General features: G+C 49.9%; 1 protein-coding gene across 1 annotated transcript in view; it reads right to left on the reverse strand.

Moving 5' to 3' along the window:
• The window catches only part of LOC139235676 (E3 ubiquitin-protein ligase RNF212B-like), a 202,084-nt gene that overhangs the window by 141,042 nt on the left and 34,664 nt on the right, over positions 1–26,378 (reverse strand). The window contains exons 4-6 of the mRNA XM_070866716.1: positions 5,742–5,857; positions 4,675–4,735; positions 3,691–3,719 (exon numbers count right to left, since the gene is read on the reverse strand). Coding sequence (XP_070722817.1) covers positions 3,691–3,719; positions 4,675–4,735; positions 5,742–5,857 — 206 coding nt within the window. The remainder of the gene's footprint in view (positions 1–3,690; positions 3,720–4,674; positions 4,736–5,741; positions 5,858–26,378) is intronic.

Genomic DNA, 26,378 nt, shown 5'->3' on the forward strand with positions numbered 1-26,378 from the left:
GGAGCACGAGTTTTCAGCACTATAGCTAGGACGTTGTCAGGGCCCATAGCCATTAGGCTCAACCGTTTCTTAATATCACTTGAAATGAATTGAATTGGCTGAAGACTGGCATCTGTGATGGTGGATCATCCACTCAGCACTTCTAGCCTTGACTTTTGCACTCACCTGCTAGACTCTGCCATCATTGAGGATGGAGATGTTCATGGCGTCGTCTCCTCCCAGTCATTGTTTAACTGTCCACCGCCATTCATGACTCGATGTGGCAGATGAGTCATGATCTTATTGAATGGCGGAGCGGGCTTGAGGGGATGTGGCAGATTTGCAGAGTTTGTGTTGCTCTCTCCCTCCCTCCAGTTTATGTTCCTCCCTCCCTGCCCCAGTTGGTGTTTCTCCCTCCCTCCCCAGTTTGCATAGTTCTGTCTCTCTCCCTTCCCAGTTTGTGTTAATCTCTCTCTCTCCCTTCAGTTTGTGTTGTTCTGTCTCTCTCTCTCTCTCTTTCTTCCCACCCATGCCCTACCCAGTTTGTTTTGTTCTGTCTCTCTCCCTGCCACCCCCCAATTTGTGTTTCTCTCTCACGATGCACTGAGTTTCTAGGCATTTTGCGTTGGCCCCAATCATCATCATCATCACAGGCAGTCCCTCGGAGTCGAGGATGACTTGCTTCCACTCTAAAAGTGAGTTCTCAAGTGACTGAGGAGTCCAATGCTGGACCGATAGTCTCTGTCACGGGTGGGGCAGATGGTGGTTGAAGGAAAGGGTGGCTGAGAAGTCTGGGTTGACGCACGCTCCTACCGCTGTCTCCACTTGGTTTCTGCTTGTTCTCGGCAATGGGATTTGAGGTGCTCAGCGCTCTCCCGCATGCTCTTCCTCCACTTTAGGTGGTCGTGGGCCCGGGACTCCCAGGTGTCAGAGGGGATGTTACACTTTATCAAGGAGGCTTTGAGGATGTCCTTGAAGTGTTTCCTCTGCCCACCTGGGGCTCGCTTGCCTGTCAAAGCTCCGCATACAGCACTTGCTTTGGGAGTCTTGTGTCAGGCATGTGAACAATGTGGCCCGCCCGACAGAGCTGATCGAGCGTGGTCAGTGCTTCGATGCTGGGGATGTTGATCTGAGCGAGAGCACTGACATTGGTGCGTCTGTCCTGCCAATGGATTTACAGGATCTTGCAGAAGCTGCACTGGTGGTACTTCTCCAGCGTTTTGAGGTGTCTGCTGAGCCATATGGGAGGGCGGGTATCACTACAGCCTTGTAGACCATGAGCTTGGTTCCGGATTTGAGGTCCTGGTCTTCGAACTCTCTCTTCCTCAGGCAACCCAAGGCTGCGCTGGCACACAGAAGGCGGTGTTGGACCTCGTCGTCAATATCTGCTCTTGCTAACAGTCAGCTCCCGAGGTATGGAAAATGGTCCACGTTGTTCAAGGCCTCATCATGGATTTTGATAATCAGGGGGCAGTGCTTAATGGTGGGATCAGGTTGGTAGAGGACCTTTGTCGCATGGATGTTTAGCGTAAGGCCCATGCTCTTGTATGCCTCGGTGAAGGTGTTGACGATGACTTGGAGTAAAGTCTCTGAGTGTGCACAGACACAAGCGACGTCTGCGTACTGTAGTTCAATGACAGAGGATGGGACGACCTTGGTTCTGGCCTGGAGGCGGTGGAGGTTGAACTGATTCCCATCTGTTCTATAAGTTAGCCACACTCCGGCGGGAAGCTTGCTAAGGGTGAGATGTAGCATTGCAGTAAGGAGGATCGAAAAGAGCGTTGCTGCGATGACACAGCCTTGCTTGACCCCGGTCCGGACGTGGATGCTACCATGCTCACAACCAGTGGTCAGTTGACCAAGGAAATGGTCAGTTCCAAATAAGGCGGGGGTGGTGGGGGGGGGGGCATCAGCAGGGCTCAGACAACGCGGTTTGGCTGCAATCTGTGATAGCTGGAGTGCTGTGCATGGAGAAACCATACATTCAAGGGCCGTTTCTCCAGAGTGACCAGCAGAAGCGCTTGCAAGTCCAAACGCCCATTCAGGTCAGCTCCCACCGAAAGCGGGAGGGTTGGAAACCCTATTCACCACGCACATACCCCGCCACCTCCCCCCCCCCCCCCCGCCCCCAATCACAACACCAACAGCGTGCATTTATATAGCACCTTTAACGTAGTAAAACTGCTTGTCAGACTGCTTGTCCAACATCCAGTACTGGATGAGTAGAAATTTTCTCCAATTAAATATTGGGAAGACTGAAGCCATTGTTTTTGGTCCCCGCCATAAACTGCGTTCCCTAGACACTGACTCCATCCCTCTCCCAAGCATCTGTCTGAGGCTGAACCAGACTGTTCGCAACCTTGGTGTCATACTTGACCGTGAAATGAGCTTCCGGCCTAAATAAGACCGCCTATTTCCACCTCCGTAACATCACCCATCTCTGCCCTTGCCTCAGCTCTTCTGCAGCTGAAGCCCTCATCCATGCCTTTGTTACCTCCAGACTTACTATTCCAATGCACTCCTGGCTGGCCTCCCACATTCTACCCTACGTAAACTTGAGCTGTTCCAAAACTTGGCAGCCCGTGTCCTAACTCGCACCAAGTCCCACTCACCCATCACCCCTGGCTCCCGGTTAAGCTAGGCCTCGATTTCAAAATTCTCATCCTTGTTTACAAATCCCTCCCTATATCTGTAATCTCCTTCGGCCTCACAAACCTCCCCCCCACCGCCCCCAACCGCCGAGATGTCTGTGCTCCTCAAATTCAACCATTGGTAGCTGTGACTGCAGCTGCCTGGGCCCCAAGCTCTGGAACTCCCTCCCTAAACCTCTCAGCCTCTCCACCTCTCTTTCCTCCTTTAAAACACTCCTTAAAACCTACCTCTTTTTTGGTCATCTATCGTAATTTCTTCTTATGTAGCTTGGTGTCAAATTTATTTGTTTTGTCTTAACACTCCTGGGAACCGCCTTGGGATGTTTTACTACGTTTACAGGCTATATAAATACAAGTTGTCGCTATAGTAAAACATCCCAAGGAGCTTCACAGGACTGATTATCAAACAAAATTTGACACCGAGCCACACAAGGAGTCATTAGGACATATAACCAAAAGCTTTGTCTAAGAGGTAGGTTTTAAGGACGGTCTTAAAGGAGGATAGAGGTAGAGAGGATTAGGGAGTGCGTTGAAGGTTCGGTCGCCAATGGTGCAGCGATTAAAATCGGGGATGCGCAAGAGGCCAGAATTGGAGGAGCGCAGAGACCTCGGAGGGTTGTAGAGCTGGAGGAGGGTACAGAGATAGGGAGGGGTGAGGCCATGGAGTGATATGAACACAAGGACCAGAATTTTAAAATTGAGGCATTGCCAGACCAGGAGCCCATGTAGGTCAACTAGCACAGAGGAGTGAACAGGACTTGGTGCGAGTTAGGAAATGGGCAGCAGAGATTTGGAAGAGCTCAAGTTGATGGAGGGTGGAAGGTTGGCCAGGAGAGAAGAGGGTGAAAAGCCAGTATCTGAAAAAACTTCCCCACACATCCCCTGTCATCAGAGAGAGGAGAGGGGGAAAGGTCAGTGTCAGATCCACTGGGCTTCTACAGGTAACCAAAGGACGGGAGAGAGCGCACTGACTATTCTATTAAGTTCAAAGATAAATGTATGTCTAACTGAGTTCTGGCTGTACACACTTTGTTAATGAGCTGCAGTTCAAAATTCTGACCTTCGAAGCGACATTGAATTAGGCGAGGCCTGTGGGAAACAGAAAAAGACAGACATTGAAACACATTAATCCGAACAGAGTACCGACAAAGAAGACGTGTTGCGAACACAGTTGTCCAAATATGGACAATATTTAATTACAGTTGTCCGCTGTGGCTCAGTGGGTAGCACTCTTGCCTCTGAGTCAGAAGGTTGTGGGTTCAAGTCCCACTCCAAAGACTTGAGCACATAAATCTAGGCTGACACTCCCAGTGCAGTGCTGAGGGAGCGCTGTATTATCTGAGGTGCCGTGGTTCGAATGAGATGTTAAACTGAGGCCCCTGTACATTCTCTCAGGTGATCATAAAGATCCCATGGCACTATTTTGAAGAAGAGCGGGGGAGTTACCCCCGGTGTCTTGGAGCCAATATTTATTCCTCAATCAAAGAAACAGATTATCTGGTCATTATCACATTGCTGTTTGTGGGAGTTTGCTTGTGTGCAAGTTGGTTGCGTTGTTTCCCACATTACAACAGTGACTACACCCCAAAAGTACTTCATTGGCTGTAAAGCGCTTTGAGACGTCTGGTAGTCGTGAAAGGCGCTATATAAACGCATGTCTTTATTTATTTTTAATAGAGAAATTATGAAAGGGACTGAAGACTGCTGTTCAACAGGGGTCAGAGGGTCACTGACACACTGACCATTAAAGGGACCGCAGGCTGGGGTTCAATAGGATCAGAGGGTCGCTGATCACTAAAGGGTTCAGTACTGACCATTAAAGTCCATGCTTTCAGGACATAGAGAGGAGGAAAGTTAACAGCTGAACCAGAGATTTGATCTGCTGTTCAGTGGACCAGATAGGGGCGTGTCTGTGCTGTGAGGAAGGGCAGGTTGGGGGGGGGGGAGGGAAGCGGAAGGGCGGAAGGGGATTTTTGTGGGGGGGGGGGGGGCTGTTCTGCAACCTCGCAAACTGTGAACTCGGTCGAAGGAGGAGGGGACTCACCCTGGCGAGAGTGAGCATTTTCTTCATGTCGTTCACTTGGTTCTTCAATGCTGCCGACTCCCTAGTTGGTGGAGGAGGAATCAAAAACAAGTTACAAGGTGCTGTGGTGCCGCCAGATCGCAGTGGGGGACAGACGGACTGACCAACGCCCCTCCCCACACCCTCGCTTGGAGAAAGAAGCTGTCCCCCGCTGTCGAGGGACGACAGGTGTCTGCTCCCTCCTCGCGTGCACCAAGCGGGTCGAGTTACTTTAACCCGTCACTGTCCTTGGGTCATTGTATTAAATCACAAATACGAGAAAAGCAAGAGAGTATTACATCACAGTAATCCTAACACAAGCAAGAGTATTAATAAGAACATCAGAAACAGGAGCAGGAGTCGGCCATTCGGCCCCTCGAGCCTGCTCCGCCATTCAATAAGACCACGGCTGATCCGATCATGGACCCAGCTCCACTTCCCCGCCCGCTCCCCATAACCCTTCACTCCCTTATCGCTCAAAAATCTGTCTATCTCCACCTTAAATATATTCAATGACCCAGCCTCCACAGCTCTTTGGGGCAGAGAATTCCACAGATTTACAACCCTCTGAGAGAAGAAATTCCTCCTCATCTCAGTTTTAAATGGGCGGCCCCTTATTCTGAGACTATGCCCCCTAGTTCTAGATTCCCTCACGAGGGGAAACATCCTCTCTGCATCCACCCTGTCCAGCCCCCTCAGAATCTTACACGTTTCAATAAGATCACCTCTCATTCTTCTAAACTCCAATGAGTATAGGCCCAACCTGCTCATAAGTCAACCCCTTCATCTCAGGAATCAACCGAGTGAACCTTCTCTGAACTGCCTACAAAGCAGGTGTATCCCTCCTTAAATACAGAGACCAAAACTGCACGCAATACTCCAGGTGTGGCCTCACCAATACACTGTACAGTTGTAGCAGGACTTCCCTGCTTTCCATTTGCCTTCCTAATTAATTAAATCACAGTAATAATGCTAAAAGTGAGATTATTAAATTGCAGTAATAAAATATGATAGTGTTACGTTTGGTTAATGGCTATGGTCACACTTACTTCTCCTGCGATCTGATTTTGCATTGTGCTTCTTGCAGGGCAGCCTCCATTTTGGATATCTTGTGCTTGTAGAAGGAAATCAGCAGTTCAGTCTGCTTCCTCTGGAATTGACTCACCTGGGAAGGAGCAGGGAGACTCAGCGGGGAGCACACACCTTAATCCCATGGCTGTACATACAGCGATTCACTTCTACTTTGTTCAATTTACTGTACTGTATTCGCTTGCTCACGATGCGGTCTGCTGTACATTGAGGAGACCAAACGCAGATTGGGTGGCCGCTTTGCTGAACACCTCCGTTCAGTCTGCAAGTGTGCCCCGAGCTTCCGGCCACCTGTCACTTTATGTGTCAGCTGTGGCTCAGTGGGTAGCACACTCGCCACACTGAGTCAGAACAGTTGTGGGTTCAAGTCCCACACCAGACTTGAGCACAAAAGTCTAGGCTGACACTCCAGTGCAGTGCTGAGGGAGTGCTGCGTTGTCGGGAGGTGCCGTCTTTCGGATGAAACGTTAAACCGAGGCCCCGTCTGCTCTCTCAGATGGACGTAAAAGATCCCATGGCACTATTTTCAAAGAAGAGCAGGGGGAGTTATCCCCGGTGAATTGGCCAATATTTATGGACGTGCTTATTTGTACTGCAAAAATGGCCACCAGGTTCCACCCTTTGTTTCTGATTGGTCCCCTTGGAGGATAAACCACACCATGAGGTTTCACAGGAATGTGTAACTGGACCCGCCCATCCCAAGGTCTCACTGACTTTGCAAATCGTAACTGAAGTGACAGAGGACAGAGCTCCCCAGCAGACAGCAAGGGCCAACCAACGTGCCTAACCCCAGTCCAAGTGCATCCCTCCCCCAGCCGAAGTGCCTAACCTCAGCGTAAGTGTATCCTTCCCGCCCCCACCCCACCATAGATGGGGCAGGCACTGTGTACGGATTGTTAACTGTTTTATTGGGTATGAAGTGAATAGTGACAGTTTTGTGACTTCTGGTATCATCCATTCCAATGATGTCCCTTGTAGGGGGTTGGAAGAACATTATCCATCTTCCCCCCATCCATGTCTTGCCCCCCCTCTCACTCCCTCGCCAGTCTCTCTCACTCTCCCCCAAGCCTCTCTCTCACCCTCAGCCCCAGGACTCTCCACTCTCGGCCTCTGGACCCTCCACTCTCGGCCTCAGGACCCTCCGCTCTCGGCTCCAGGACCCTCCACTCTCAGCCTCAGGACCCTCCACTCTCGGCCTCAGGACCCTCCGCTCTCGGCCCCAGGACCCTCCACTCTCAGCCTCAGGACCCTCCACTCTCGGCCTCAGGACCCTCCGTTCTCGGCCCCAGGACCCTTCACTTTCAGCCTCAGGACCCTCTGTTCTCGGCCCCAGGACCCTCCATCTCAGCCTCAGGACCCTCCGTTCTCGGGCCCAGGACCTCTGCTCTCGGCCCCAGGACCCTCCGCTCTCGGCCCCAGGACCTCCGCTCTCGGGCCCAGGACCTCCGCTCTCGGCCCCAGGACCCTCCGCTCTCGGCCCCAGGACCTCCGCTCTTGGCCCCAGGACCCTCCGCTCTTGGCCCCAGGAACTCTGCTCTCGGGCCCAGGACCCTCTGCACTCAGTCCCAGGACCCTCCGCTCTCGACCCCAGGACCCTCCGCTCTCGGCCCCAGGACCTCTGCCCTCGGGCCCAGGACCCTCCGCTCTCGGCCCCAGGCTGGCCGGGGGGGGAAGGGAAGTCGGAGCCTCAGGTCCTGCCTCTCGGCACCACGTGGTGGGAATGATTCGGGGCCGGGAGGGGGATGGAGCTTGCCAGGAGGCGGGGCTTGTTGCATGTCTGTCAAAAAAGCGGGAGGGGGGTCGGGGGGGCTTGACAGACGCCTGTTTGTTACAAAAAATGCAGTACAAATAGTGACATCGAATATTTATCAACATAACAAAAAACAGATTATCTGGTCATTACCACATTGCTGTTTGTGGGAGCTTGCTTGTGCGCAAATTGGCTGCTGCATTTCCAACAGTGACCACACTTCAATAGTACTTTATTGGCTGTAAAGCGCTTTGAGATGTCCGGTGGTCGTGAAGAACATAAGAAATAGGAGCAGGAGTCGGCCATTTGGCCCCTCGAGCCTGCTCCACCACTCAATAAGATTATGGCTGATCTGAGCTTGGCCTCAACACCATTTCCCTGCCCGCTCCCCATAACCCTTGCACGATATAAATCCAAGTCTTTCTTTCTTTAATTCTCCACCCCACTCCCACTCTGACCTGTCTGTCCTCGATCTCCTACACTGTTCCAAAGAAGCTAAACATAAGCTCGAGGAACAGCACCTCATTTTTCGTCTTGGCAATTTACAACATTGAGTTCAACAATTTCAGATCAATGGCCTCAATTTTCCCCAATGCCCTTTTTTTGCGTATTGCAAGAGTTACGCCCATTTTTTTTGGCCCCGACTACTCCAAAAAAATAACTTGCAAGTTTCCCTGTTCTAATTTTTTCAATTTTCGCTGCGCAGCCTGTCCTTTAGCTTCGGAGTGCAGCCTAATGTCTGCGCCAAACAAACAATGCCCCCGCCCCCCCCACTTCTGTGCATGCGCAAAAAAAAAATTAACATTCTTGACATGACTGCTATGGGCGCGCATGCCCAGTACAGTCTGCATTTGGCCATTTTTAAAGAGCCAGTTGTGTGTGAGAACTTTAATTGTCAGTGGAAAAATCGGAGCTGCAATACAAGGTGCAACGCGGCTCAAGGACCAAGAATTTCTCTCAAGGTGAAGTGGAGGCACTAGTTACTGTAATTGAGGCCAGATGGCACCAGTAGAGGTCACATAAAAGTTTCACCAAAAGAAACGAAGAAACACTGGAACCAACTTGCAGATGGTGACCACCCCGAGGTCTGGAGGCCAGTGCAAAAAGAAGTGGCAGGACTTTGGTCAAGTAGTTAGTGTAAGTAATATTTTCATTTATTCACTGGAATTGCAATTGAAAATGTGACCGTCTGTCTATGTCCCACCCAGCAGAAAGACAGACTCTCTAAAAAGTTATATTTTCATCTTTGCAGAGGAAGGTGGCACACAACAAAAGAGGAAGAACTTGAACAGGAAGGGGTGCCCGACAAATCTGCAGCCACTGACACCCTTGGATGACAGGGTCGCTGCTTTGATGGGTCCTGCCTGGAGAAAAGCAACCACCACTGCACAAGCTGGGCCCACACTCGAGGAGAGAGGGTAAGTCCTGCAAATTCCACAGTCTGCCTTTGCTAAAAGTCAAGTACTGCGCGGGCTAGCCATGCTTCAGTTCATGGGGATGTCTCCGTCAGTTACGCTTCAGTTGATGCAATGTGCTATCATTCATCGTGGTCCTTCAAATGAGCCTGCTGCGTGCGCTGCGTGAGCCTGCTCATGCCACCCTTCCCCCTCCTATGCTGCTAACCATTTGTCCCAGTGGGATGCAGCGAGCCACACCCAGGGCCCCACCGTCCGAGGCTGCGGGTTCCAGTGGGATGCAGCCAGGGCCCCACAGTCCGAGGCTGCGGGTCCCAGTGGGATGAGCGAGGCATACCCAGGGCCCCACAGTCCGAGGCTGCGGGTCCCAGTGGGATGCAGCCAGGGCCCCACCGTCCGAGGCTGCGGGTCCCAGTGGGATGCAGCCAGGGCCCCACCGTCCGAGGCTGCGGGTCCCAGTGGGATGCAGCCAGGGCCCCACTGTCCGAGGCTGCGGGTCCCAGTGGGATGCAGCCAGGGCCCAACAGTCCGAGGCTGCGGGTCCCAGTGGGATGCAGCCAGGGCCCCACAGTCCGAGGCTGCGGGTCCCAGTGGGATGCAGCCAGGGCCCCACTGTCCGAGGCTGCGGGTCCCAGTGGGATGCAGCCAGGGCCCCACAGTCCGAGGCTGCGGGTCCCAGTGGGATGAGCGAGGCATACCCAGGGCCCCACCGTCCGAGGCTGCGGGTCCCAGTGGGATGCAGCCAGGGCCCCACCGTCTGAGGCTGCGGGTCCCAGTGGGATGCAGCGAGCCATGCCCAAGGTGAGGAGGGGAAGGAGAGCTCTCCTGAGGCACAGGATGTAACAGATGTGGTTCAGATGATGGCAATGAGTGCGGAGAGCATTGACCTTATGCGATCAGTCCTGGACACCATCAGTGGGGTGGGTGATGAGGTATCGGGACTGTCAGGAGAAGTAAAACCACTCTCATGAGAAACGGGAACACTGTCCGGGCACATGAGGGAGGAAATGTTCCAGGCGGTTGAGACACTGTCAGGACACATGAGGGAGGGAATGTCAGAGTTAGCTGCTGCAATAAGGGAACAGGCCCAGACCCCATGGCTATTGACAGAACCAATTGCCACTCCCACTCCAATCCCCAGACCAGCCTCTGAAGAGGCACATTACCGCCTCCCACGCCCCCTATCAAGAAGTGCGCATTACCCGAGATGCTTGAAAGAATATTGGTACCAACCCGAGAAATGCTGCGCCATGCCTGTGGGCAGGGGTGAAGTCACCAAGACCAAGCGCAGAGGGTGGTCTTAGAATAAGGTGGGGAGACGGGTGCAGCCTTTCTTTGCTGTTGTTGTTGTTGTTGATATTATTGTTGTTAATGTTGTTCTCACAGTAAAAGTTTTTTGTAAGTGATGTAAATTTACAAGTTTAAAAGTTTGTAACTGATCTTAAAGTTTGTAAGTGATCTTAAAGTTTGTAAGTGATCTTATCTGAAAACTTTAACGTTTGATACAAGAATATTTTTATTAAAGTTAAATTAAGTACAAACAAGTGTTAAACTTTTGAATACAATATATTTTAAATTATAACTGAATCATTTCCATTATTTGTTCCATTATCAACACAACTTTTCGAACTAAAGAAGAACAATTTCCATTATTGGTTCCATTAACACAACACAACATTACAGAACAGGTCCAAACAGTAAACATGGTCCATGTAGAATAGTTGCCGCTGAACCTTCAGGCAGCAAAGCGTTCACGGATGAGCTGCTGGCACAAGGCTCGAGCAATCGTTAAAGGGGCTCCGGGTTCAGGTAGTTACATGGCTTCCTCCTCCTCCTCATCATCAGCCACTCTCACCGCAGGTGGGTCTTCTACTACCAGCTGCTGCTGCCTCATGATGGCTAAGTTATGCAGCATGCAGCACACAACAGTGAACTGACCGACAATCTCATGGGAGTATTGCAAGTAGCCTCCGGAATGTTCCAGGCATCGGAAACACTGCTTCAAGATGCCAATTGTCCTCTCTATTATGCTGCACATTGCAATGTGCGACATGTTGTATTCCCGGTCAGCTTCTGTCCGGGTTACACGTAGGGGTGTCAAGAGCCAGGTGGCGAGGCCGTACCCTTTGTCTCCCAGCAGCCAGCTCAGTCCTTCTGGCTGCTGCTGAAACATGGCAGATATAGTGGCTCTCACATAGGATGAACGCATCATGGGTGCTCCCGGGGTATCTTGCATCAACGGACATGATGCAATGATGTTGTCACAGACGAGCTGCACATTCACGGATTGGAAGCCTTTTCTGTTCCTGTGCATCTCGGAATCCTCCAAAGGTGCTCGCAAGGCGATGTGGGTACAATCAATGAAGCCGTGTACCTTTGATAAGCCAGCAATCCTGGAGAAGCCCACAGCCCTGTCACGCATTGCCTAGGTGGTCATGCCCAGAGTCAACAGACTCTAACAAGCACGGAGTCAACAGACAGTCACCTTGTATAAATTTCAATGACGTGAAGGGGGAGCATCTCACTTCTCAGCCCGAGAGAGGATCTCCAACAAGCTGTTCAAATTGCACCTTATACAGGTTTTAGCACGAGTGTCCTCGTGCACAGGCCTTAACAGTGATGTGATTGGTTGTACCAACGCATGATCAAATACCCAATTGTTCCCTTCTACCAGGTGTCACTTGCCTTATATTGTTATATAGTTATATTAGTTCCTCTTTGGATGTTCTTTACTGCTCCCTTGAGCCCGAGGTCAATGAGCTGTCATCTTGTGTATGTGTGGTTCGAAGCATACCTTTTGTTTAGCCAGCTCAGGGCTGCCATAATAGCCAGATAACATCTTTGATATTCAATCTTGCTCTTGCAATCCCTCCTTTTGGCCCTTGGCTATATACACCAAGATAGAAACATAGAAAATAGGTGCAGGAGTAGGCCATTCGGCCCTTCGAGCCTGCACCACTATTCAATAAGATCATGGCTGATCATTCCCTCAGTACCCCTTTCCTGCTTTCTCTCCATACCCCTTGATCCCTTTAGCTGTAAGAGCCATATCTAACTCCCTCTTGAATATATCCAATGAACTGGCATCAACAACTCTCTGTGGTAGGGAATTCCACAGGTTAACAACTCTCTGAGTGAAGAAGTTTCTCCTTATCTCAGTCCTAAATGGCTTACCCCTTATCCTTAGACTGTGACCCCTGGTTCTGGACTTCCCCAACATTGGGAACATTCTTCCTGTATCTAACCTGTCCAGTCCCTTCAGGATTTTTCTATGTTTCTATGAGATCCCCTCTCATCCTTCTAAACTCCAGTGAATACAGGCCCAGACGATCCAGTCTCTCCTCATATGTCAGTCCTGCCAATGTGTCAGATAGGTCAATGCGCCGTCCCCTCATTATTTCATCCAAAGGGGAAGTGATATTGTCAGCTTAATCCGTCCGTCTGGGTGGCCAAGCCCTTACTTTCAGATGGCTTCTCGTATCTCTTTCCCTTTACACACCATTTACCTGTTTCACAGATTTTCCTTGGATACTAAAGTTTTAGTTTCTTCTAAGGCTTTTATGGGGGCCTGAGCTGTGGCTTTCCTCGCCCATCGTTCACATCTCCAACATAATTCAATCAATTAAAACCACACATTGCACAATCACCAATACATGGGATATTATTCTTATCCAGGGATGCACCTGCACATTTAGTCCAAAGTACCAAAGCCTCATATACCAGGGTTGGTTTGCCAACATTTCTTTAGTGTCCTTTTGTAGTTTGTCGATCTTCTTCATCAGGATGATGTACTTCTGCTGTTGTTCATGGATGTCCTGTTCCAACTTAGTTTGTTCTTTACTAAGTCTGGGTATATGTCGTCCTTGTGGTTCCTCGAAACCTTTATACCCTGCTTTGATAGTCTCCACCGCCGTCCCATTGACGGACTCTCCTTTCAATTCCGGATATATATATCCCTGAAAATTGACGACTTCTTTTGGTGCAAAACAGAAGTCGGTGCTCGTGATAGGGCAGTGGATAACACTCCCAATCGTCATGTTGACCGCCGTGGTGCTCACACACCATCCTCCCTTTCCTTGTGAGACTGCAGTCGTTTCGGAATCCACTGTCGGCGATGTGACACTCAACACACATCCTTCTGTTCGGCCATATCCACAGTCATTGTTATCAAGGTCTGGGTACTCTCGGCATAAAACAACTTGATTATTCTCATGACAATCTTTAATTATAGACACCTTTGGTATTGTTTCCCTTTTTAATTACGTACTGGTGCAATTTGTGATACCCCACATGGGTCTGATTCCTTATTTCTCCTATATTGCTTACTTGGTACAATGTGTTTCCCTTTGTCACATCGTATTGTGGTAATGATAACACAAACTGTTGTATATGCAGACTATGGATGTACTCTCTGTGTAGTCACCATGTGATTGCATAAGATGGAGACTTGTTTACCTGATGTACAATGAATAAGGTTTACACTGTGTACATACATGCTGGCACCACTAGAGGGTGCAACTGGTGGAGACCGGGGTTTCCTGCCCTGGTGGCAGGGCCCAGTATAAAAGGCTGCCCACCATGCTTGTGCCTCACTCTGGAGTTTTGAATAAAGGACCAAGGTCACTACAGTTTGAGTACAACACATTGCCTCGTGGAGTCATTCATAAGTACATTACAGACATAATAACTGGCGACGAGAATAAGGACTTTCACGCGATATTATGGCTACCTTTGGCACACTAAAAGACTTCGCAGAGGGTGATGATTGGGACGCTTTCACGGAAAGGCTTGAGCAATATTCTGTGGCAAACGACCTGGCAGGGGAGACGGACACATTGGCGGAGAAGTGCAAGGCTATACTGCTGACCAGTTGTGGGCCCAAGGTCTACCACCTCGTCAGGGACTTGCTGGCACCCACAAAGGCCAAGGATATGACATACGACGAGCTGACTGAACTAATTCGCGACCAACTTAAACCAAAAGAGAGCATGCTCACAGCCAGACACAGATTCTACACTCACCGCAGACCTGAGGGCCAGGAGATTGCAATGAAGCATTGCGAGACATCTTCATTATAGGAATTGGCCACAAGGGCCTCCTTCACAAGCTATTATCTGCCGACACCACAGTCAACCTGCAGAAGGCAATCAGCATCAGTCAGGCATTCATGACCTCGAGCTGCAGCACCAAGCAAATCATTCATCCTGTGGACTCAAACCCGGCAAGTACTGTACACAGAATGGTGCCTTTCACCGGCAAGACTGTAGAACGTGGCTCTGCCCAGGGCAAAGAGCACAGAGTTCAGGGTTCCAGAACTCAGAGTCCGCCGAGGGGTGCGAATCGAATAGCACCATGCTGGCTTTGCGGAGGAAACCATAGGGCTCACCAGTGTCGGTTTGCTGAGTACGTATGCAAAGCCTGTAAAACGAAGGGCCACCTCCAGCGTATGTGTAAAAGAAATACGACTCACTGTCTAGCAGAGAAGTCAGTAGATGACTTTGAATCCAGCAGGGAGTATGATGATTTGGCCAGGGAGGCAGCTCAGCCCCAAGAAGAAGTGTATGGAGTGTACACCTGCACCACCGATTGTCCTCCAGTGAAGATGGAAGTCGAGATAAACGGCGTTCCAGTCTTCATGGAAGTGGATACGGGAGCGAGCCAGTCAGTGGTGAGCCAGGATGCCTTTGAGAGGCTATGGAATGAAAAACGACCCGAGCTGGTTCCAGTCCAGGAAAAGTTGCGTACCTACACCAAGGAGCTGATCCCAGTCCTTGGTAGTGCGGATGTAAGTGTAATCCATAATGGCGTGGTGTACAAGTTACCTCTGTGGATTGTTGCAGGCGATGGTCCAATGCTACTCGGAAGAAGGTGGATGGGGAAGATCCAGTGGAAATGGGAAGACCTCTTCACTCCAGCAATCGATGTCCCCCGTGCTCAGAGGTAGAGCAAAACCTCACCTTCGCTTGGGCCAGGCACCAGAGAACAGGCCAGCGCAGCACCTGAGGTACAGACCGTTCATCACGACTGCGTGGCAATGATCCGATCGGAACGACCTAAAAGTACCTTCCCGACTCCAGTGGCAGGACTCCAGTGGCAGGACTCCACAGGCACTCTTCCAGCTTTTGTGGCAGAATCACGGAAGAGAAGGATCAAGGCAGTTGACCTCGAGGACAGAGGCAAGATGGTGTCCCTGCTGCAGCGAGGGGCAGCGTGGCTGAAAAAAAAATGGCCACGGCAATATCATGAGGTGCAACGCTGAGGGAGGGACCAACACGTGGTGTCTAACAAAGGATTTAACTGGGGTAAAGCCAGCAGGGTTAATTTAAAGGAGATCTGCAACCAACTGAACTTAAAGAGACATTGTATACATGGCAATCAATGTAATGAACCAATTAAGATTATGAACAAAATGTTGTTGCGAATTGTCGGTACTATTCCTAATGTAAAGAACAAAATGTTGTTGCCAGATATCGGGACTAGGGTGTCCCCAAAAGTAGCAAGCGAGCGGCCTCAGGAGGGTGAAGGCACTGATCCTGATACCCTGCCCCAGGTCTATCCCACGCTGCAGGCATCCGATGGCACTATTCGCCACGGACCCGGAAACGAAAATGGCGCCAATATGCGCGGTCGGCCGCCGTTGCCCAACACCTGGGTGGAGACGGCGCAGCCCCCAGACCCAGTCACTGCCTCGGCCATGTCCGGGAGCGAAAGGTCAGAATCAACGAGTTCCCCAAATGGGACCTGGAACCCAACACTGTTAGAGAGCAGGCAGAAGACTCTGCAGCCCTCAAAGGAGGACAGGGAGGCCACACTCATCTGTGGCTCTGCCCACCACTAGGCAATGGCAAAGGCCCCGAATCCTGGCTAGGTGAGCGAACCACGCCCACCCCGCTAGCAGGGGGCGCAGCGCCGCCATCAGACAACTCGGATCCCGTTTAGTTGCTCTGGAACTAGCGTCCTCGCATACCTGTACTGCTACCTCAGTACTGACCATGATTGAACCATGAATGCAATCTACCCAATCCTGGCGCACAACCGCAAAACATAACGAATGTAAGTCACTGAACCAAGGTGTCATGATACAAACTATAACAATTTTTTTTCTTCCTTTCTTTGTACTTGCATTGTGTCTGATCCTGTATGTTAATGTAACGGGCCAGCTGTATGATCTCGCTGTGGGGAGGGGGGAATGGATGCATGTAGCCATGGACAGAGAGAGAGCCAAGCCAAAGCACAGCCAAGGTGCAAGGGCTATTGGCACTTAAGTCTGGGGAGAGCTAAGCCAGAGCACATAGTGCAAAGGTAATTGGCACAAAGAACTTGGGGTAGAGTGATGTTGTATATGCAGACTATGGATGTACTCTCTGTGTAGTCACTGTGTGGTTGCATAAGATGGAGACATGTTTACTTGATGTACTGTCAATAAGGTTTACACTGTGTATATATACTATGCTGGCACCACTAGAGGGTGCAACTGGTGGAGACCGGGGTTTCCTGCCCTGGTGGCAGGGCCCAGTATAAAAGGCTTCACACCGTGCTTGTGCTCACTCTGGAGTTACCAATAAAGGACCAAGGTCACTACAGTTTGTACAACACATTGCCTCGTGGAGTCATTCATAAGTACATTACAGATATAATGCAAACCCTATTATAGTCTGATGTCCAGTTACACACCTGTTCTAAGGGACCCAGGCATGGCTATTCCACCGGACCTCACAGGCTTGGGTGTCATTCTGGCCCAATGTCCATTCAGCAAATACATCATTGGTTATCCAATCGCACCTCCCCATTCTGGAGTTGTTCTAGGTTATGTTCTACCGTATTGAGCATCCAAGCCCTATATCCCGCACAAACTATCTCGGTCGCCATTCTTTTACTCATAGTTTGTCCAGCCTGGTTTACCAAATTTATCGTTTTGGCATGGTCCCGCAATGTATGGGTAACCTGTAGCAGTTCCCATTCCGCCCCGTCCCCTAGCTGGGCCTGCATTTTCTCATTATCATCTCCCCTTTCCAGTCGTCCTTTTAAGATCTGTGTGAGGGTGATGACCTGCTCTTCTATTGTTTGAAGATCTATTGTATTGTTGCAACGCCCACCGCGTATCCCACGCCCACCATTTCTAATATTCCCCTCTTTCTCCTCCCGCCTTTCCCATTTTTGTTCGGCTTTTTTACATTGAACTTCATAGTCTTGGATTCAGGCCCCTCAAGGGCTCTTAGGGTTAGGTTTTTATATAAGCTTATAGTTTTCTTACCACAAAACAGTGGGATCGCTATATCCGTTAGGTTTAACAATACCTTAATTACCCTTTGGCATACCCCGAAGTGGATTTTGTCTTTAGTTATTTTTATTAATAATCCTCCGCTTGCCCCATGTGTCATGTTTGGGCATCCTGGGGGTTCTTGGGTCGTTGTGGTTGGGGCTATTGTCGTGGTTGGGATCTCTATCTTATACACGAACATTCCCTATAAGGAACCATTACCGCATTGTGATTCCCTGATGGGTATGGGGCTAGTCCCCTCTGCCTCTCTGGCGAGGTTACATCTTACCCACACATACTTGTGTGGATTTCCTTGGTCCGAGCTATTCATGCATGTCCATGATTGGTTCTGCCAGGAGTGTCCCTTATCCGGCTTGTCCATTCCACTTCAAGTCGCCCCCTTTGGCATTTTCCACAAAAGATTGAGTTTGTAGTGGAAATATTTCCTTGATAGCTGTCTGGGCAACTTACCGCTGGGTCGTGGTATAAGATGGGATTACCCATTATTCCTCCTACTAGGGCTAAGGTTCTGTAAAACACATGTTTTCCTGGTCGTCACTGGTCAGTTAGGGTCTCGTGTTACACATAACATTTTAACTGTGTCCAACGTTTCCACTGTCCAGTTCCGCCTATCGCCAAGCACACGCTTACCATTATTACCTGGTGAGTGCCTGTCCTGGCTTTTCCGGGTTTATTTTTACCATGACTTTACTCCCAACCTGTGGTATCTGAGCCTTTTGTTCCTTGGTGCCAGTTTCCAAGTCCTTGATCACTTGCTGATCCCTGGCGTGTGCCTTCAGATCGTGTAATTGTTTACATAATTCCATCACAAATCTCCTTACTCGGTCCCAGTAGGGTCCGACGTCATCACTACCTGTCACTAGAACCTCAGGTAATCTCATTGCTCTTCCTGTCATTAATTCGAAAGGTGTGAGAGTCCGGTGTTCCGGTTTGGGGTCGCCCTTAATTTCATTAAAATACGGGCCAGCATATCTACCCATCCCTTTCCTGTCTCGTCGATCACCTTGGCCAATGCGTTCTTCAGGGTCCTATTCATTCGTTCTACTAATCCGGATGATTCCGGATGATAAGGGATATGGAATTTCTGCCTGATTCCCAGTAGGCCCAGGTGGTTAAATTTACACTGAATTTGGTGCTTGTCTCCCCAGACTACTCGGTTACGCTGGGGGTCTATTAGTACCCCTATTTTCCTTAATGTTTCTATTCCTAATATGGTGCCTTCGGGATTGGGGCAGCACCAAAACTGGGTGGGTAGTATTATCCCCTGTACTTCCAATAGTATAATTTCACTTAAAGTTGCTTTTCTGTTACCTCCTATCACTCCTTGTATGCTGATCATTTCCTTGGTAAGGGGTAAGTCTAGATTTGTTATAGATATTGAAGTCGCGTGTCTATCAGCATCTTGCACTGCCCCTAACACTGCGCTAACAAACATTCTTGGGATCTGTTAAGTTGAGAATAACTCCACGAGACTGTGTTGTAAGCTCAAACCATTGTGACCTTTGTCTTTTTAATATAACTCCAAAGTAAGGCAGCAACATGGTGGACTGCCTTTTATACCTGCTTGTTCCAGGGTACACAGGTGACCCATAGGTCTCCCACAGGTGTGCCCCCTAGTGGCAAGTCTGACACATAGGTTAGGTTCACATACATAACATCACTTCCCCCCAAAGTCTTAAGTACAACTTATTTACAGGTTGAGGCGATCCGGGGCTCTACGTTCCTGGGTTGATCGCCTGAGTTGAAGTCCTGGCATGGGTGAGTGGGTCGGATCATTGCTGCACTGCAGCGCGGCTGGTCTGATCGGACTGTCGGGCATGGTGGGTTCATCCTCGTGGTTGACAGCGAGGTCGATTGCTGGTTGGGTGTGTGTGGGTGGATCACAGATGGTGAGGTCTTGGTTCTTGGTTGTCAGTGATTCGCAGTTTGGTCTGATCCAAGTGCTTTCTGCACATTTGCCCATTCAACAATTTCACAACAAACTCTATTCCTCTCCTTGGCTAAGACAGTGCCAGCAATCCACTTGGGACCGTGACCATAATTTAAAACAAACACCAGATCATTAACCTCAATGTCACGCGATACCGTCGCGCGATCGTGGTACATGTTATGCCGGTGATGCCGGGTTTCTACATGGGACTAAGGAGAGCCTGGTTTTGAGTGCTCTCTTCTTTAACAATTCTGCCGGGGGAACCCCGGTGAGCGAGTGGGGGCGCGTCCGGTAGCTGAGCAGGATCCGAGATAACCGGGTCTGCAAGGAGCCGTCCATTACACGTTTGATAGTTTGGACTGCCCGCTTGGCCGTTGGATGCGGGCTTAAATGGGGCAGATCTGACATGCTTGATGCCATTGCGGGTCATGAACTCGTTGAATTCCGAGCTGGTGAAACACAGTCCATTGTCACTGACAAGGACGTTGGGCAAACCATGGGAGACGAATATGGCCCGAAGGCTTTCAATGGTGGCAGTGGACGTACATGATGGCATTATTATACATTCAATCCATTTTGAGTAAGCATCCACTGCTACTAGAAACATCTTCCCTAGAAAGGGGCCAGCGGAATCTACGTGGACCTTGGACCACGGTTTGCAGGGCCATGACCACAGGCTCAGTGGGGCCTCCCTGGGGGCGTTGCTCAACTGTGAGCAAGTGTTACATTGGTGTACACATGACTCCAATTCCGAGTCAATTCCGGGCCACCAGACGTGCGACCTGGCAATAGCTTTCACCATGACTATGCCTGGGTGGGTACTGAGTAGGTCACGTATAAACGTTTCCCTGCCTTTTTTGGGCAAGATCACATGATTTCCCCATAGAAGGCAATCCGATTGGATGGACAATTCATCCTAGCGTCGGTGAAATGGCTTGATTTCATCTTGCATTTCCCCGGGAACCGCCGACCAGCTCCCATTGAGGACACAACTTTTTACAAGTGATAGCACGGGGTCTAGGCTAGTCCAGGACCTGATCTGGCGAGCCGGGACGGGTGACCCCTCGCTCTCAAAAACATCCATTACCAGAAGCAAGTCTGCGGGTTGCGCCATTTCCACCCCGGTGGTGGGCAATGACAGCCGACTGAAGGCATCAGCGTAGTTCTCAGTGCCTGGTCTGTGGTGGATTACATAGTCATAAGCAGATAATGTTGGTGCCCATCTCTGGATGTGGGACGAAGCAGTGGAGTTGATACCTTTGCTTTCTGAGAGCAGTGAGGTAAGCAGTTTGTGGTCAGTTTCGAGCTCGAACCGGAAGCCAAATAGATATTGGTGCATTCTCTTAACCCCGTATACACATGCCAACGCTTCTTTCTCAACCATACTGTAGGTTGTTTCAGCCTTGGATAAGCTTCTGAACGCATATGCAACCGGTTGCAGTTTGCGTGACACATTGGCTTGCTGTAACACACAACCGACCCCGTACAACGATGCATCACAAGCTGGTACTAGATGTTTGCATGGGTCATACAATACAAGTGACTTGTTAGAGCATAGCAGATATCTGGCCTTATTAAAGGCTGTCTCTTGAGCTTTACCCCAAACCCAGTCGTCACCCTTGAGTAGCAATAAATGCAAGGGTTCCAGCAGTGTGCTCAACCCCGGTAGAAAGTTACCAAAATAGTTGAGGAGTCCCAGGAATGAACGCAGCTCCGTCACATTCTGTGGTCTGGGTGCATTCTTGATGGCCTCCGTCTTGGAGTCCGTGGGTCTGATGCCGTCTGCCGCGATCTTCCTCCCCAGAAATTTGACCTCTGGAGCCAGGAAAACACACTTGGAGCGTTTCAGCCTGAGTCCCACTCTGTCCAGCCACTTTCGAACCTCTTCCAGGTTGTGCAAATGTTCGGTGGTGTTGCGACCAATGATCAAGATGTCGTCTTGGAACACCACGGTGCATGGAACGGATTTCAGCAGACTCTCCATGTTCCTCTGGAAGATGGCCACAGCCGAGCGAATCCCAAAGGGGCATCTGTGGTACACGAACAGTCCTTTGTGCATGTTGATGCAAGTCAACTTCTTTGACGGTTCAGCCAGCTCCTGTGTCGTGTAAGTAGAGGTTAGGTCTAGCTTGGTGAACAACTTTCCCTCTGCTAGCATTGCGAATAAGTCCTGCGCTTTGGGTAGTGGGTACTGGTCCTGTAACGAGACTTGGTTGATCGTCACCTTGTAGTCCCCGCAGATTCTGACCGTCCCATCGCTCTTTAGCACCGGCACGATTGGACTGGCCCACTGGTTGAACTCGACTGGCGATATGCTTCCCTCTCATTGAAATCTGTCCAGCTCAATTTCAACTTTCTCTCGCATCATATATGGGACTGCTCGGGCCTTACGATGAACAGGCCATGCCCTGTGAAGTTGCCGATGCCTGGCTCAAATAATGCTGGGAATTTGTTTAGCACATGAAGACATTGCTTTGATGTCGTCCCAGTTCCACTGGATCTTGCCTAGTCAGCTCCTGCCGAATAGCATTGGGCCATCGCCTAGTACAATCCATAGTGGTAAATCATGCACCATTCTGTCATACGATATTTTCACTGCCGCACTGCCAATTACAGGGATAAGTTCTTTGGTGTAAGTGCGCAGCGTAGTGTGAATTGGGCTCAGCTTTGGCCTCTGTGTCTTGTTACCAGACAGTTTCTCAAAAGCCTTCTGGCTCATAATCAATTGACTCCATGGAGACTGGAAGGCTGTTAAGTTTAACTTTTAACATTATTGGAGGGCTTTTAGTGGTGAAGGTGTGTACCCCATACACTTCCTCCTCATCCCCCGGTTGAGTTGCCTCTCCTGTTCGTTCAGTGTGATCTGCACTGGATTGTCATCCTCTACTGACTCTGCCACGTGATGAGTCCGAGGTCGCTTGCACATTCGCTGGAGGTGCCCTATTGTTCCACAGCCCTTGCACGCATAGTGCTTGAATCGACATTGATGGGCTCTATGACAGCCCCCACAGATCCAGCATGATGTTAATGGATTAGCATTAGCACTCCACAGCGGCCTCTGAGTCACCCTAGGCCTGGCCTCTGCGGTCGTGTGGGCCCTACCATGTACAGTTCTGCCTGCTGAAGGCATTATTTTATGCACAGTACTTGCCGGTGAGCTTCAATTCTATGAAGATATCTGTTTCGTGTTGTTGCTCGTGGATATGAAGGCCTGGCCTATCGAGATGGCCGTGCTCAGATCTAAGGATTCGGTAGACAGTCGTTTGCGGAGGATGGCCTCGTGGCCGATTCCAAGCACGAAAAAGTCCCGCAACATTTCCCCCAAAGATCCTGCAAATTCGCACCGTCCTGCAAGGCATCTTAGGTCGGCGATAAAACTCGCCATGTTCTGGCCCTCGGAGCGCTGATGAATGTAAAAGCGATACCTGGTAATTAAGATGTTCTCCTTCGGCTGGTGTTTCCAGGCCAGCGCACACAGCTCTGTGTGTTTGTTGTCTGGGACCAGTAAATTTTTGAGGAGGTCATATACCGATGACCCACATACGGTGAGGAGAATCGCCCTGCCCTTGGTCTCCGTCTCAGCCGGGTCCAGCTTCTTTGCCACAAAGTACTGGTCGAGACGCTGAACGAAGGCTTCCCAATCATCACCCTCAACAAATCTCTCAAGAATACCAATGGTGGCCATTTCCGCGTGAAAGTTCATGATCTGTAACTCGTTGCCAGTTGTTAAGTTCAGAATAACTCCACGAGACTGTGTTGTAAGCTCAAACCATTGTGACCTTGGTCTCTTTAATATAACTCCAAAGTGAGGCAGCAGCATGGTGGACTGCCTTTTATACCTGCTTGATCCAGGGTACACAAGTGACCCATAGGTCTCCCACAGGTGTGCCCCCTAGTGGCAAGTCTTACACATAGGTTAGGTTCACATACATAACAGGTCCTCTCTTTGTGGTCCCACATCTTCACCGGGGGCTGGTAACTGCTATTGAGTGGCTGCCAACCGTAGCATACTTATGATGTCCTCGTTAGAAAGCATCTCTTGCAGGGGGGATGGTCGTGGAGTCCGCTGAGCTTCTCTAAGGAGCGCTCCCACTTCTCCCCTGGTCAGGGGTGGTTCTCTAATCTGTCCGGGTCCCTGTCCTTCCGCCCCTCCCCCCTTAGCCCAGCATTTCCTCACTGTATGGCCTAGTTTGTCACAGTTCTGGCACTTCGGCCTTGATTGTCCATCCCTCCCTTGAGCCCTGTTTTTCTGCTGGCACTCTCTACTAAAGTGGCCTTCTTTTCCACAATTAAAACAAGTCAAGGGGGCTGTTCGTAGTTTTCCTTCCTCACTCGCTCCTTCCACAGCTGCTGCCACTGCGGCCGTGTGCGCTTCTACCGTGGCTACTTTCCTTTTCTGAGTAGCATCCAGCTCAGACGCCCATCTGGACAAGTCGTCATAGTTTTGCCTTGTGACCAGCCTTGTTTTTAATACGTCTTGGTGTGCAGTACTCAACCCGTCTTTGCATATTTTTAGGAATACTTGATTATCCCTGGTGGGGTTCAGTATTCCCAAATATGCTTGGAAGCTCAACCATTTCTGCTCTGCATAGTCATGTGCGGATTCCCGCTGGTTTTGAGAGACCCCCATGATTATTCCCCAATTTATGGGTATTGCTCCTGCTACCCGAGTTACATCTGCTTTATATTCTGCCTCTGACTGCGCAACGGTGGGGACTATCATTGCACACAAAGTGCCGTCCCTGTATCGTTGTCCCAACTGTTGCCACATTTCTTCAGTCATTTTTGCTCTTACTAACGCTTCCACATCTTGGTTGTGAAGGCTGTGGCATATTCTTAGTTCCTGTATTTTCTGCCAAAACTTTTCAATACATCTCCTCTCTAACTTGGATAACATTTGTAATAACTTCAATGTGCCCCCGGGTGTCAGTGGTTTTTATCCGAGGCGCCACGGCGGGTATTGTGGGCACAGCCGGATTGCCTCCAGCAGCTGGTACCGCTGGGACAGCTGGGGTGCCGGGCAGATTCTACCTTGATCGGGGCTGCCCGTACTTTCTGGTATGGGGGAGGCCCACCTTCTCTTCCCCAATCGTCATAGTCTGGATTACATTTGTGGGCCTCATCAGCCAACTCATCCCACTCTGGTCTCCCACTATTCTTGATTTCTTCAGTTAAAAGTTCCAGTGGGGGATATATTTGTAGCGGTGTAGGCAGTGGGGTAGGTGGCACTGTCGGTCGCCCAGTTACTGCTGCACATGTTGTACCATTCCTACTGCTTACTTCTGCCTCTTCCATCTTTTTTATTTTAGCTTTTAGTTCCTGTATTATCTTATCTTTTCTTTCCATCTCTTTATTTCGCTCCCGATAGCAGGCTAATACTACCATATGAGCCCGGTCCCCTTTATTTCTTGGCTGGCACTCCCACCACTTTGCCTGCCTCTCCGGTGGGTCATCTGGTTGTCAGCCCTTTTTCTTCATTCTCTCAATTAGTTTCATGTTTTTACCTGCTAGCATTTTCCCTATAGATTCCCTCGGTCCCCAGTCATATTCGCCGGCCATTTCTAAGATCGCTAAGGGGCTACCTTTCCCTTAGTGGGCTACTCTTGTACCTCCATCGCGTCGCCTGACCGATACTTGTTCGTTAGTACCGCGCCCTGGTTGACTGCGTTAGAGCCTACTCATACCCCAAATCGTCCTTATTCCTTGGTCTCCGTCCTCTCCGTGGCTCATTTATTTGTTCTTTCTACAGATTTCCTCCTTTCCCATAAACGGCATAACAGCTCTAACTTGTAGGCGGTATTTAAAAAGTACTCACCCCAACAGCTGCCACATCGTTTCGGGTTAGCGAGTCTGTATCCTGCAAAACTACATCAATTGATGGGGAGAATCGCCCTTCTCCTCTCTTAACAAGCCCGGATACAACAGACGGTCACCTTGGATAAGTTTCAATGACGTGAAGGGGAGCATCTCACTTCTCAGCCCCTGAGAGAGGATCTCCAACAAGCTGTTCAAATTGCACCTTAATTATACAGGGTTTAGCACATGGGTGCCCTCATGGACAGACCTTAACAGTGACGTGATTGGCTGTACCAACGCATGATCAAATACCCATTTGTTCCCTTCTTCCAGGTGTGACTAGCCATATATTGTTATAAGGTTATATTAGTTCCTCTTTGGATGTTCTTTATTGCTCCCTTGAGCCCGAGGTCAACAAGTGGTCATCTTGTGTACGTGTGGTTCTAAGCATACCTTTTGCTTAGCCAGCTCAGGGCCGCCATAATAGCCAGATAATGATATTCAATCTTGCTCTTGCATGGGGAACTTTATAATAGGAACATAAGAAATAGGAGCAGGAGTAGACCATATGGCCCCTGGAGCCTGCTCCGCCATTTAATACGATCATGGCTGATCCGATCATAGACTCAGGTCCACTTCCCTGCCCGCTCTCATAAATCCTTATTCCCTTATTGTTTAAGAAACTCTATTTCTGTCTTAAATTTATTCAATGATGCAGTCTCCACAGCTCTCTGAGGCAGTGAATTCCACAGATCGACAACACTGAGAGAAGAAATTTCTCATCTCAGTTTTAAATGGGCAGTCCCTTATTCTAAGATTATGCCCTCTAGTTCTAGTTTCCCCCATCAGTGGAAACATCCTCTCTGCATCCACCTTGTCCAGCCCTCTCATAATCTTATACGTTTCGATAAGATCACCTCTCATTCTTCTGAACTCCAATGAGTAGAGGCCCAACCTACTCAACCTTTCCTCATAAGTATTGTGTTCCTAACACAGATGAGACTGCACACAGGGAGGTTACAGTAACAGTGACCTCAGTCTTTATTAAGACACTCCAGAGTGAGGAACAGGCCTGAGGGGCCGGCTTATATACAGTGCTCCCAAGGGATGCTGGGATCGCTTGGGACTTCAGGGGATGCGCTCCTTGGTGGCGGAACATGGGAGTGCATGCTTTACAGATACATAACATCACTCCCCCCGCCAAAGTCAAAGTGAAAACTATTTACAAGGTGAGGCGGTCAGGAGCCTTTCTTTCCCTGGTGGACCGCCTCGGTACAAATGTCTGTTCTGGTGTGTTGGCTGTGTCCTCGCTGGGCTGGCGTGTTGTTGGCACTGCAGGGCTGCTGGGTGAGCCTGGCCTTGCTGGGCTGTTGGGTGTGATGGGTTTGATTTCCTGGTCCGGCATGGTGTCGTTGATCCTTTGGG

The sequence above is a fragment of the Pristiophorus japonicus genome, chromosome 23 (genome assembly GCF_044704955.1).
Source record: "Pristiophorus japonicus isolate sPriJap1 chromosome 23, sPriJap1.hap1, whole genome shotgun sequence".
Taxonomy (NCBI): domain Eukaryota; kingdom Metazoa; phylum Chordata; class Chondrichthyes; family Pristiophoridae; genus Pristiophorus; species Pristiophorus japonicus.